The sequence below is a fragment of the Zea mays genome, chromosome 5, assembly GCF_902167145.1.
Source record: "Zea mays cultivar B73 chromosome 5, Zm-B73-REFERENCE-NAM-5.0, whole genome shotgun sequence".
Taxonomy (NCBI): domain Eukaryota; kingdom Viridiplantae; phylum Streptophyta; class Magnoliopsida; order Poales; family Poaceae; genus Zea; species Zea mays.
Window position 1 is genome coordinate 26247668 of NC_050100.1, and position 12909 is coordinate 26260576.

A 12909-nucleotide genomic window follows, 5' to 3' on the forward strand; every position below is an offset into this window, starting at 1 on the left:
CTCCTCATGAATCGACAGTAAAGAAAATCACTGGTACAAGAAAACAAACGTTTTTTTAAATGGGATTATTACTCTGCTTATAAGAAAGCATATAAAAGGTTCATACACCCTGACCACACACACTCTATTGGGGAAACCACTGTAACAGAGGAAGCAAGTCACACAGACCAACGAAGCAACTTGAAACGAGAAGGACTAGCCCCAGGCCCAAACAAAATTGTCGAGCCGACCAGACCCACTCAAACCACCAACAGGCTAACAAAGAGCGAACAAGCCATGAACACTCCGCTACAGCCGGACCAAATTCAAACCCAAAAAAGGAGACGGGGTATCTGACTACTCTCACATGCAACGAGCCTTCCAAAAGACCCCATAGACGCTCAGATCACCCCTTCAGAGGCATCTCCGACACCCATCATGGAATTATGCAACCACCTCTAACCTCTTCATGGAGTCCAGAGTCCTCTCCAACCTCCTCTGATCCTTTGGCTTTAGCAGCAATCTCTACCTCTGCATAGATAGAAGAAATAGAACCATACAGGATCATTTTTGTACTGTTAAGGAAATTCTTTTCTATCACCATTTTGTTTCTTTTGCACCATAAGGACCAAATCAATCCTGCAGTCAAGAACATGCGTAAAGAATGAGACATAAGAGGAATGGTATCCCCCAATCATAGAATAACTTCTCAACAGAGTTAGGAATGTGATTCAATCCAAAAATCTTATTCACATAGCCCCAAATGAATTTAGCCATGATACAATGAAAAACATACACTACCGGAAACGGGCGCTTTGCTGAGTGCCCGAAGCACTCGGCAAAGCACTAAAAACACTCGGCAAAGGCTTTGCCGAGTGTCGCACTCGGCAAAGAAGGCTCGGTAAACAGTGCATCGGCAAAGCCTTCTTTGCTGAGTACTTTTTCTCTGGCACTCGGCAAAGAGGTTTGCCGAGTGCCAGGGAGCACTCGGCAAAGAAAAGTGGCCGTTACGGCGACGAGGTGATGGAGACGGCTTCTTTGCCGAGTGTCAAGGATGACACTCGGCAAAGGAGTTAACTTTGCCGAGTGTCTGCCCAGTAGCACTCGGCAAAGATTCAACCTTTGCCGAGTGCCCCCTGGGACACTCGGCAAAGAGCCCGCCAGGGAGGGTCCCCATGCCAGGAACTTTGCCGAGTGCTCTGTGCGACACTTGGCAAAGCGTGCCTCTTTGCCGAGTGCCAGCGACATAACACTCGGCAAAGTCCCTAAACCGGTGCCTAGGTCTTTGCTCTTTGTCGAGTGTTATGACCCTGACACTCGGCAAAGCACCTCTTTGCCGAGTGTTACACTCGGCAAAGTGACCAGTATGTACCTTTTTTATTTGTTTTTTGTATTCCATCCACACAAACAAAAGATATCACATATATACATCACATATATCATCACAAACATAAATAGCCAACACAAACATAAAACCGTCACCACAAACATAAATATCCATCACAAACATAAGTGTTCAACACAAGTATCAAACACAAACATAAGTCTCAAACGTCTCAAGCTCTCACATAAGTATCAAACACAAACATAAGTATTATACACAAGTTTTGAAGTCTAAAACAATGAAAACACAACACTCATGGAGGTGGGCGGTTTGACCGGGGCTGCGTTGGGTTGAACCCTTCCGGAGGGTTATTGGATGCCGCCCCAGATTGGCCCTGCACAGAGAAGAGATTGCATGTGTTATACCAGATGCATTACAAACATCTAACTACAATTTTGATACTCAGAGGAGTGTGGAAGATAGCAGGGTCAACTGGAGGGAACAATGGAGGTGGCGGAGCGATGCCCTGTGCGGTGCCAAGGCTCTGCATGTACTGGAACATCTCCGCCATCCTCTGATGATCTGCCCGGCGCTCCGCCTCCCGCTCCGCCATCATCCTCGCCTCCATCTCGTGACGTTCCCTCCTCTCTTCTTCTAGTTGGGTCTGTAATATTACAAGCCAACGTTATAGTAACTCAAAGAGAAGGTATATAACTCAAGGAAGGACGAGTTACAGAAGAACTAACCTCGAGTTGCTGTATGCGATGCTGTGAGCTGTCGTGCCGAGGTCGTATGGCTGGACTCGAGCCCGTGCTCCTTGCTCTCACCTGAGATAGAGTGGGAGTGCAGGACGAGTCGATTGCCTCGTCGGCAATCCAGTACCGCCCATGTCTCTTGCCTCCTCCGACCCTCATGAGCACATCGGGGTCGATTGGCTCGGTGCTCGGATCATAGTCTGAGCCATGGACCTCCTGTGCCATGGCGGTGTAGTCATGGAGGCGGCTGTAGACGACGGGGTTGGTGTAGGCCTCAGGCCCGTCATCCGGGTTGTAGGTGACGTCGGACGTCGCCTTACCCTTATGGGCCATAGCATAGGCCGAGAAGGTGGAGCAAGGCCGGCCACCATGTGACGCTGACTTCAAAGAAAACCAACAAGATAGTTAGAAATAATATCTATTCAGTGCTATATATCTAAATAAAAAAGAGGGCGTACCCATGCTTCGGCATATTGTCCTAGGCTCTGGCTGCCTTGGTGGTGGGAGGGGCCTTGCATCATCAAACGCCGTTCCCGGCTAGCGGTGTGCGCCTCGTCCCACTCAGCCGAACACCACCTATCCACCATCTGCTCCCAGCACAGAGGATGTGCGGCGCACCAATATGGAATCATCTACAAAGTAAACACGTAAAGTGCATATCAGAAATAAAATAAAATTCATGCATGGAGTACTGGTACCAAACATGCATGACTTTACCTGCAGGTACTGCTCCCTGGTCAACGACATGGTTCGGGCTTGAGGTTTGGTCACTCTCTCCCCAAGGACGGAGCCGTGGTAGGTGATGATGGCCTGGATTCGGGCCTCATAGTGCATGTCCACGACGAGCTTCTTACAGCTCGTGGTGGCCACCACATCCGCCCTAGCCTCGTATCCAGCATCGCATCTGAAGAAATCCTGCATACAAAAATGATGTATCCATACATTATTTCAAGAATCTGCAACGAATGCGACATATTTTACATTATACTAAGACTTACCCACAGCTCTTGCTTCACCCGCTCCGCCTTGTTATTGAATTCCCGGCCATCCCGGTCTACTGCATCGGGGGTGACGGCGTAGTGGTCGAAGGTGAAGGCTGGGCCCGTCACTCCGGCATACTCCACAAGTCTAGGGAAGTGTTCCCTGCATAGCAGGCCGAGGATGCCATTGGGGGGGCGACGATGACCCCCAGCATAATCCAAAACTGTCCAAGACCTGTCCAAGTGATAAATAAAAAGTATTAGTTTATATTATGATTTTGAACACATAATATGAACAAGAATGAAGAACATAAAGTTACATACCTCTCCCCTTCCGGCCGAATCAGCGGCCGCCTGTCCCGAAGTATGGGACGCTGAGGGAGACTCGCGGGGCCTCGCAGGTAGATGCTCCTCGAACTTGAGCCGCCTAAACCTGAGGCGTCCTGCTGCTGGTCGTCGTCGTCCTGAGGCGCCGCCTGCTGCTGGACAAGGTCGTCCTGCTGCGCTGCCTGCTCTGCCTCGTCCGCCGTCCTACTCCTCCTCCCCCTCCTCCTCCTCAGCCAACCGCCCACCATATTTGTCCAACAACCTACAATTAAGAGTAAACAAATAAGCACATATAAAAAGACGTATTTAAAAATAGGTGCGAAATAAAAAGTCATATAGCATTACATCGATTAAAAATAATCTTCATATGTGTCGGGGTTAGCCGGATCATAACTCTCATCATCACTATCAAGCATTTCAATCTCAACACCATCGAAAGACGCAAGTTCGTCATTAATGTCATTGCCTTCAAGGATTACTAAGTCATTATCATTTTGCACCTCATCATCCTCCTCATCAACAACCATTTCAATATCTACGTCCATTCCGATAGCTTCAGTTATGTCTATCTCAAATCGCCCTTCTAGCCCATCTTCTTGGAAGAACTCTCCATCATATGTGTCCGGGTCTAAGTTGTAATCTTCATCGTTAGGAACAGGTAACCTCCCGTGCGGTGATACCTTATACACAACATCCCAACCCTTAAGATGTTCTTTCGTTTGACATGCATATGGGAGATAATACACTTGTGTGGCCTGTTGGGCCACGATATAGACATCGTCTCCTGCTAAGGTGGAATCTTGTCGAATTTCGACTATCCCAAGATTAGAATGTGTCCGTCTCGTCACTTGAGGGTCAAACCAATGACATTTGAATATCACTGGAGTAAGAGGTTTGGAATCATAAAAAATGAGCTCATATATTTCTTCGATTCGTCCAAAATAATCGACATTGTCAAGGCCGGGCGTAAAGACTCCAGAACACGTTGTTTTTCGATTGGGCCGACTTTTGTCGTAGTTTGTTGTGCGAAAACGGTATCCATTGACGTTATACCCAGAATATTTCTTGACCCTATAAGCAAAGTCGTTGGCTACTTGTCTCAACTCGGCACTCATAGACGGATCTCTTTGGCCCTGCAAGTATTCGCAAGTTAAAAGACACTAAATTGAGTTCAAAGACGTATCTCTTTTACAAACTAAGCACGTACCTTACGTTTGAACCAGGAAATGAAATCGGGCAACCTATTTCTCGCACCCTTTCTAAGAAGAGTGTCATATTCCTGTGGAGTGGGATCCCTTGATCGACGCCAGAATTCATGAAGAAATTGTTCCATGTATGGCGTCACCTCTTCATGGTTGGTCAATACATATAGCATGATATGCCGCCACTCTTCATGTGTCAGGGTCTTGGTGGTCGAGCCACTTGCGCTTCCGAGTTGGCCTCGAAATATGCTAAGGTTCGATTCATTGTCGCCATCATTGTAACGAGGGGGTGGATTATGCACGCTCGACAGTTTGTCACCATAATAAGTTGTTGTGAAGTTTGAGACCTCCTCTAGAATGTATGCCTCTGCAATGGAAGCCTCGATTTTGCATTTATTTCTACATTTCTTTCGAATAGTCTTTAGACATCTCTCGATTGGATAGCACCAACGTCCCTGCACGGGCCCCCCCATTCGTGCCTCATAGGGGAGATGAATCAAATGCTGCATTGGATTGAAGAAGCTGGGTGGAAATATCTTCTCAAGCTTACACAGTAACACGGGTGTCAATCTTTCCAAGTCTGCAACCACGGTCCGAGATAACTCTTTTGCACAAAGCTAACGGAAGAAATAGCTCAACTCTGAAAGCGCTAGCCAGACATGCTCAGGGACATAGCCTCGAACCATCACAGGAAGAATCCGTTCAATCCATATGTGGAAGTCATGACTCTTCATCCCTAAGACTCGCATAGTAGATAAGTTCACCCCCCTACTCAGGTTAGCTGCATACCCATCAAGGAACATCAACATCTTGATCCACCGAAGTACTTCCTTCCTCTGGGCCCTGCTTAGGATGAAATCGGCCTTAGGCCTTCTCCATGTCTTTCGCCACTTGGCGGCTTCATCTCTAGTTTTGGTATATCACATAACGCTGCCAGATCCACTCTTGCCTTCACATTATCCTTTGACTTATCAGGAATGGCCATAATTGTTGCCCACAGTGCCTCGGCAACATTCTTTTCAGTGTGCATCACGTCAATGTTGTGTGGAAGGAGCAGGTCGTCATAATAGGGGAGCCAAGTCAAGCCAGACTTATGTGTCCACATATGCTGCTCACCATATCCCACAAAACCACCTTCTGTATTGGCCACGAGCCCATCTATCTGTTGACGAATTTCGGCACCAGTCATCGTTGCAGGTGGGCGGTCTGTCACTACGACACCTTTCATAAAGTTCTTGATGTCTAGGCTGAATGGATGGTCAGCAGGAAGAAATTGTTGATGTTTATCGAAGGACGAATATTTGCCACCCTTTTTCAACCAAATGAACCTGAGAGCTTCCTTGCAAACTGGGCATGGGAACTTACCGTGAACACACCAGGCACAGAATAGCCCATACGTCGGTAAGTCATGCATGGAGTACTGGTACCAAACATGCATTTTGAAGTTTGTCTTCGTAGCTCGGTCATACATCCATACCCCTTCCTCCCAGGCACATACCAATTCATCGATCAAAGGCTCCATGTACACGCCCATTTTATTCCCCGGGTGTCCGGGAATTATCAACGACACGAATATATTCTGCCTTTGAAAGCACACACCAGGGGGGAGATTGATTGGGATAACAAACACGAGCCAACATGTGTACGGGGCAGCGCTCATTCCATAGGGATTGAACCCATCTGTGGCCAACGCAACACGTACATTACGAGCCTCTTCGGCTTTCTCACGGTGAATGGCATCAAAGTGTTTCCATGCTTCACCATCGGATGCGTGCACCATCTTGTCAGGATTGTATCGTTTTCCATTTTTGTGCCATGTCATCTGTTTCGTGGATTCCTCTGTCATGTACAGACACTGGATCCTCGGTATGAACGGAAGGTGCCGTAGGATTGTCAAGGGGATGTCGAGCTGCCTCTTCTGTCCATCACCAGAGTCTACCTCCATGAACCTAGACGATGTACACTTGGGACAGTACTTTGCCTCCGCGTATTCTTTCCTAAATAGCACGCAGCCCTTCGGACAAGCATGAATCTGCTCATACGTCATCTTGAGTGCACGAAGGAGTTTCTGTGCCTCGTACATGCTCTTTGGCAGAACGTGATCATCCGGAAGCAGGCTCCCAATAACCGTCAACAAGCCATCGAATGCGTCTCTACTCATGCTGTACTGCGACTTGAACGCCATTACACGCCCAATGACATCCAGTTGAGAAACCTTTGTCTGGCCGTGAAGGGGCTTCTGTGCCGCATCGAACATGTCGTAGAATGCCTTTGCAGTCGGCTCTGGCTCGTCATCCATACATCCTCCCGTGTACTGTGCCTCCTGATAGTCATTCAACATATCCGCTACCCCCGCATCCACGTCATAATCCTCGACACGTTGTCTCAGCACCTCCTCTCTCGTACGATGCGCTTCACCATGAAATATCCACCGAGTATAGCCCGGCGTAAATCCATTCTTCCAAATATGTTCTACCATGGCCTTCTTTGGTTTTCTTTTCCGGTTGGCACATTTGCTGCACGGGCATGGGACTAGACTCGCTCCCTTAGTAGCTTCGCCATATACCCGTTCCACGAAATCATCGGTCTTTCTAATCCATTCAGTGGTGACATCATTCCTTCCTCTACGGCACGTGTACATCCACTCACGATCCTCCATCCTATAACATATATAACCGACTATAGTTTAATATAACATGTAAGACATCTGCAAAAAATAACTCAAGCCTATCAACAAAAAATTCGGCAGCACCTCCCCTGTACGGGGATGTTTACAAAACCTGCAAATAAAACTAGCAGCACGATGGCCGACATCCACAAATATATCTAATTGACCCACATAGTATAAACTCCCTAAATTCAATAAACATGTAGTATAAATTTAATAAACACACATACTAAATTCAATAAACACACAAAATTCATTATAAACACATAATATAAACACGTAGTATCAACTCACTAAATTCAATAAACATGTAGTATAAATTTAATAAAACACATAATATAACAATAAACACACATAAATTTAATAAATTAAATAACATATGACAATATAATATGAAAATAAACAAACATAAATTTAATAAATTCAATAAACCTTTACGGCTTGGCGCGTGGGGCGGGCGACGGTCGGCTCGCCGGCGGCGGCGTGCCGGGCGCGGCGGGCGGGCGGCCGGGCGCGTGGGGCGGCGCCGGCGGCGAGCCGGAGCGTGGGGCGTGGCGGCGGTGAGGCAGAGAAGCAAGTGAAAGGAGAAGGAAGAAGAGAGCCGGCCGCGCGCGGGCGGTTTAGTCACCTTCTTTGCCAAGTGCCCGCGATCCAGCACTCGGCAAAGATTTTTTTTAAATTTAAAAATAAACTTTGCCGAATGCCGGATCTCGGGCACTCGGCAAAGGCCGGCTTTGCCGAGTGCTAGCTGTACAGCACTCGGTAAAGATCTGTTCTACAGACTTTGCCGAGTGCCAACGAACAGGCACTCAGCAAAGCCGCCTTTGCCGAGTGCTAGCTGGACAGCACTCGACAAAGTATACTTTATTTTTTTATTTTTGGCAACCAAACTTTTTGTGGTGTGTTCCTACACTATGTAGACCTACAAGTACCATTTTGGTACAATTATAAAAGTGTTTTTTATAACTATTAGATTTAGTTCGTTTATTTGAATTTCTTCGGAAAATTCAGATTTGAACTGCAAGTCACTCGAAACTTGGGAAACCGTGCATGCAAAAATGATACTCATCCTATTTAGCACAAGTTACGACCAATTTCAGGAGCGGACCGGAAACTTCGAGCACCACGCTCACTCAACATGACCGTGAACTTGCTATCCAACTGTTTAAAAATTGTATAAAACACAAACAAAGTTAGAAAATCATGAAACTTGTCCACGTGTCATGATATCATATGTAGAGGTTGTGATAAAAAATTGAGAATGTTTGGAGAAAGTTGTGAGACACTATGTGTAGAAACCTAAGAGAACTACACATGAAATCATAGAGTTTCAATGTGGATCTCTTAGGTTTCTATACATAGTGCGTCACATTTTTCTCGAAACTTTTTCAAAATTTTATCACAGCCTCTACATATGACGTGGACAAGTTTCATGATTTTCTGACTTTATTTGTGTTTTATATAATTTTTAAACATGTGAATGGCAAGTTCACGACCATGTTTAGTGAGCATGTTGCTCGAAGTTTCCGGTCTGCTCCTGGAATCGGTCATAACTTATGCTAAGTAACATGAATATCATTTTTGCATGCACGTTTTTTCAAGTTTCGAGTGACCTGTAGTTCAAATCTGAATTTTTCGAATAAATTCAAATAAACGAACTAAATCTACTAACGATTGAAAACTCTGTTATAATTGTCCACAAATGATAAATGTAGGTTTACATAGTGTAGGAACATACCACAAAAAGTTTGGGAGACAAAATCTAAAAAATAAACTCGATAAAGACTGACGGCCGTCAGCTTTAGGACGGCCACTGACGGCCCTTTGCCGAGGGCCACCTTTGCCGAGTGTTTCACACTCGACAAACCTGTCTTTGCCGAGTGTCGTCCTGTGTCGAGTGTCCTGCACTCGGTAAAGAGGCTCGTTACCGAGAGCCAAACTTTGCCGAGTGCGGTTCTCGGCAAAGACTTATTTGCCGAGTGCCCGACAAAAGACACTCGGCAAAGAGGCCGACACTCGGCAAAGCCTCGGATTCCGGTAGTGATATGTGATTGGTCATTTCGTACTCCCTGCACAAAAAGAGTCCCTTTCCCATTATTCACATCCCCTTTTTTTGAGACCAAACGGCACATCCCCAACCAGGTGTCTTTCCAAAAAAGAGTCCCTTTCCCATTATTCACCTTGTTCACTAGACCCAGTGGAACATATGTTTGACTGTATGGAGACCTTATAAGAATTGGGAAACCCCTTTGCTCTTAGATCTATAGAAACTATCATCACTCATGTACTTAACTTTAATGAGCATATACCACAAGGCATCTGAACCTTGGGAGATCTTCTAGATCCATTTGACCAACAAACATCCATTCATCACCCAAGTATCTATAATCCCGAGACCTCACTGGTCTTTTGGCCTGATCAGTATCCCCCATTTCGCTATATGATATTTATTATTACCCTCTGCACTTTGCCAAAAGAAATTCGCTCTAACAACATCCATTTTCGGGTGCATATTCTTGGGAAAGATGTAGAATCCCATTGTGTACAAAGGAAGACTACTCAAGCAAGAATTAGTTAAAAACCAACCTTCCTCCTGAAGAGAGGTGTTTACCCTTCCATGGGTCCAATCTCTTTTTCATTTTTTCCAGAATAGGGAGAACCGAAGATTGGAGATGACCATCTGAGATAGGAATTGCAAGATACTTCACAGAGGAAGAGAGCCCAAAGCACAGTTAAGCATATTGGCCATTCTCACTTTTTCATGTTGGTCTACCCCGAAAACATACACCTCACTTTTTTGTGAAAGTTGATTTTTAAACCTGATAACCACTCAAAACAATAAAGAATAAGCCTCAAGTTCACAATCGACCTATCAGACCCGTCTATCATAATCACAGTGTCATCTACATATTGGATATGCGATATCCCTTAGCACGATATCAAATAAAACACCAGTAATATGACCTTTGTCAACTCCCACATCCAGCATCATAGTCAAAGCATCTGCCACCAGGTTGAATAGAAGAGGTGACAACGACCCCCTGCCTTAATCCCTTGAAGGTCTTAAAAAGCTACTCCTTTCCCCCATTAACATTTACACACATCTTCCCATTCACCATAATACTCATCACCATATCGCACCATTTATCAGCAATTTTTTTGGATTTCATAACCTCAACTAGGAACTCCCATCTTACCTTATCATATTATTTTTAAAGTCATTTTTCAAAATCGACCCTTCTTTTTTGGAACTTAATTCATGCATTACCTCATGCAAAATAAGAACTCCATCCAAGATGTTCTTGTTTTTCACAAAACATGTATGATTGTCTCCCATGACCATGTTGGCTAACAAGGATAGTCTGTTGAGAACATTAGTGATGAAAACAAATCATTACCATGTACTAGTGTGATTTGGGGCCATAATTGTGGGCCAGATGTTCCAATGCCAACTCATGATTAGGGCATGTACAACCCTGACGCTCGGATAGGTTTTTCAAATACAAGAGACAGTTAAGAGACTACATGATACAACACTGAGACCATGGATCATAAATACAAGAGACAATATGTATAGAGAGTCATATTAAGACAGACTCTTCACGAAGAGCTCGTCTCTTGTATTTTTTAATTAACTCTCTAAATACCACTCAAGAGATCCCATTAGAGCATCTCCAACAAGGAGCTCTAAAATAAAGCCCTAAAATTTAAATAGGACCGCATTTAAAGTGTTTAGGGCCTTAAAAGAAATTTTTACTCCAATAGTTAGGACTCAAATAATGCTATTTATGAAATTAATTATGTTATTAGAAAAGAAATAGTTGTAGATTAAGATGAAATAAGGACATAACTCGAATATATGGGACACTATTTAGGACCCGAGAGACTAGACCCTATAATCGTTTGATAAATTTTAATAAAATAGGATCACTATTGGAGGACGTTTTCTAGTCTCTAGCCATACATGCATTTTAAAATACAACTTTATTTAGGGCTCCTCTTGAAAATGCGCCTAGGTTGTAAATGCCCTTCTGCAGTATTCTCATTGTTCGAAGCAAGTTTAATAATACAGCCAACCGCTGGCTATAAGGATCCTTGCAGTCTGCTATGTAGCTCATCCGTACAATGGTTAGTTCTTCAATATTAATGTAGGGTCTCAACTGTTCCTGTCACAAAGTTTCTTGATTCTTGTGTTAAAGTCAACTGTAAACTTACAATCCGCTCCTTACCTTTTCTCTCTTCTCTACCTCAACATTTAGCTCGAGTAGTAACTTATTATACTCGTATGGAGTCAAGTACGTGTTCATTTATGGTGTGTTTGGTTTGAGGTCAAAGTTGGATGAGTCGGGGGCGACACCATCCCTTCGAATTTTTGGGATCACGCCGCCCCAAAAATCACTTCGGGGTTTACCTCGCCCCCGCTTGACTCTCAACCAAACACTATAGAAAACGTGGCCGCCACATTCCATCCCTCCTTGTACATTCAACCAAACGCAACATTACTGCAACAAACTTCACAGCTCAATTTGTATAGAAAAACGTGCTGGCCTCTCGAACAACAACGCAGTCGAATGATAGGATCATCTGAGCGAAGAAATACTTCAATTGTGGAAATGCGTGTGTTCGTGCTGATCGTCAACACCACAACACGCGCTCTACTCCATAACTTTCACGCGTCGTAGTTGGCCTTGTAGTCCTGCCACAGCTGCTGCACACCCTTCCCCAGGATCCCAGCGAAGAAATCATCGGTGTATCCGTCCTCCATCTTGGCATTGAGCAGCGCGACGAAGCCCGGCTTGAGCGAGTCGCAGTAGTCCAGGAACCTTGCCGTGACATCGTACCCCTGATCCCACCGGTCTCCCTGCCCCGGCTTCACCCAGTGCGCCGGCGCGTAGCCCGCCTTCAGCCGCACGAAGTCGGCGACGCCCTCGACGAGGCCGCCGTTCGCGTGCCCCTGCCCGTCCCACTGCCACACGTGCGTTGTCTCGTGGAACAGCACGCCGGTCACCTGCGAAACATCCAGCTAGCTAGCCAGCCATTCGTTCGCCTGACCTCCAAGTCCAAAGTCGAAACACGAGGGACACCGACCTCTGTTCTCACGTCGCCGGAGTAGTTGCCGACGTACGGGGCGCTGAGGGTGATGACGTCGGCGGCGGTGAAGGCTGCCGCGCCGCTGACGTCGGCGGCAACGACGAGGGTGACCGCGTCGACGGGCTTGCGGTCGGCGGGTCTGGTCTGGTTGAAGGCACTGCTCCAGATGAAGGCGGAGGCATTGGAGAGCACCAGGTTGGCGTAGTCCAGGCCCACGGCCACGTCGAACCGCAGGCCGCCGATGGTGCCCGTCGCCGTGTTTGTCGCGTTGAACGTGACGGCGCCGGTGGTCGTGGCCAGTGCAAGCAAGAGGGAGACGGCTGCGGCTACGCGAAGATCCATCTTCGTGCTAGTGCTGTAGCTACTTGTGCATTGTTGGGAGATTTGGACTTGCGTACTATATATATATACTAGCATGCAGTAGTAGTAGCTGTACAACTTGCTCTGGATTGCTCGAAGTTCACCGACCCATTCAACAGCCTGCCGGCAGCCTTAGCTACGATCCAATGCCTCCACTGGGCAAGCATTGTTGCAAAGGAGTCGGAATGCAGACAAATCATTCAAGTATACTTTATTTTTTACA

General features: G+C 46.0%; 1 protein-coding gene across 1 annotated transcript; it reads right to left on the reverse strand.

Annotated features, from left to right (window-relative positions):
* Positions 1 to 11904: 11904 nt before the first annotated feature.
* LOC103628085 (Plant basic secretory protein (BSP) family protein) lies at positions 11905 to 12668 on the reverse strand. The gene is made up of 2 exons (XM_008648361.1): positions 12324 to 12668; positions 11905 to 12243 (listed from the first exon to the last, which is right to left on the reverse strand). The coding sequence occupies exons 1-2, from the start codon at positions 12666 to 12668 to the stop codon at positions 11905 to 11907; spliced, it is 684 nt and encodes a 227-aa protein (XP_008646583.1).
* Between the last annotated feature and the right edge of the window lie 241 nt (positions 12669 to 12909).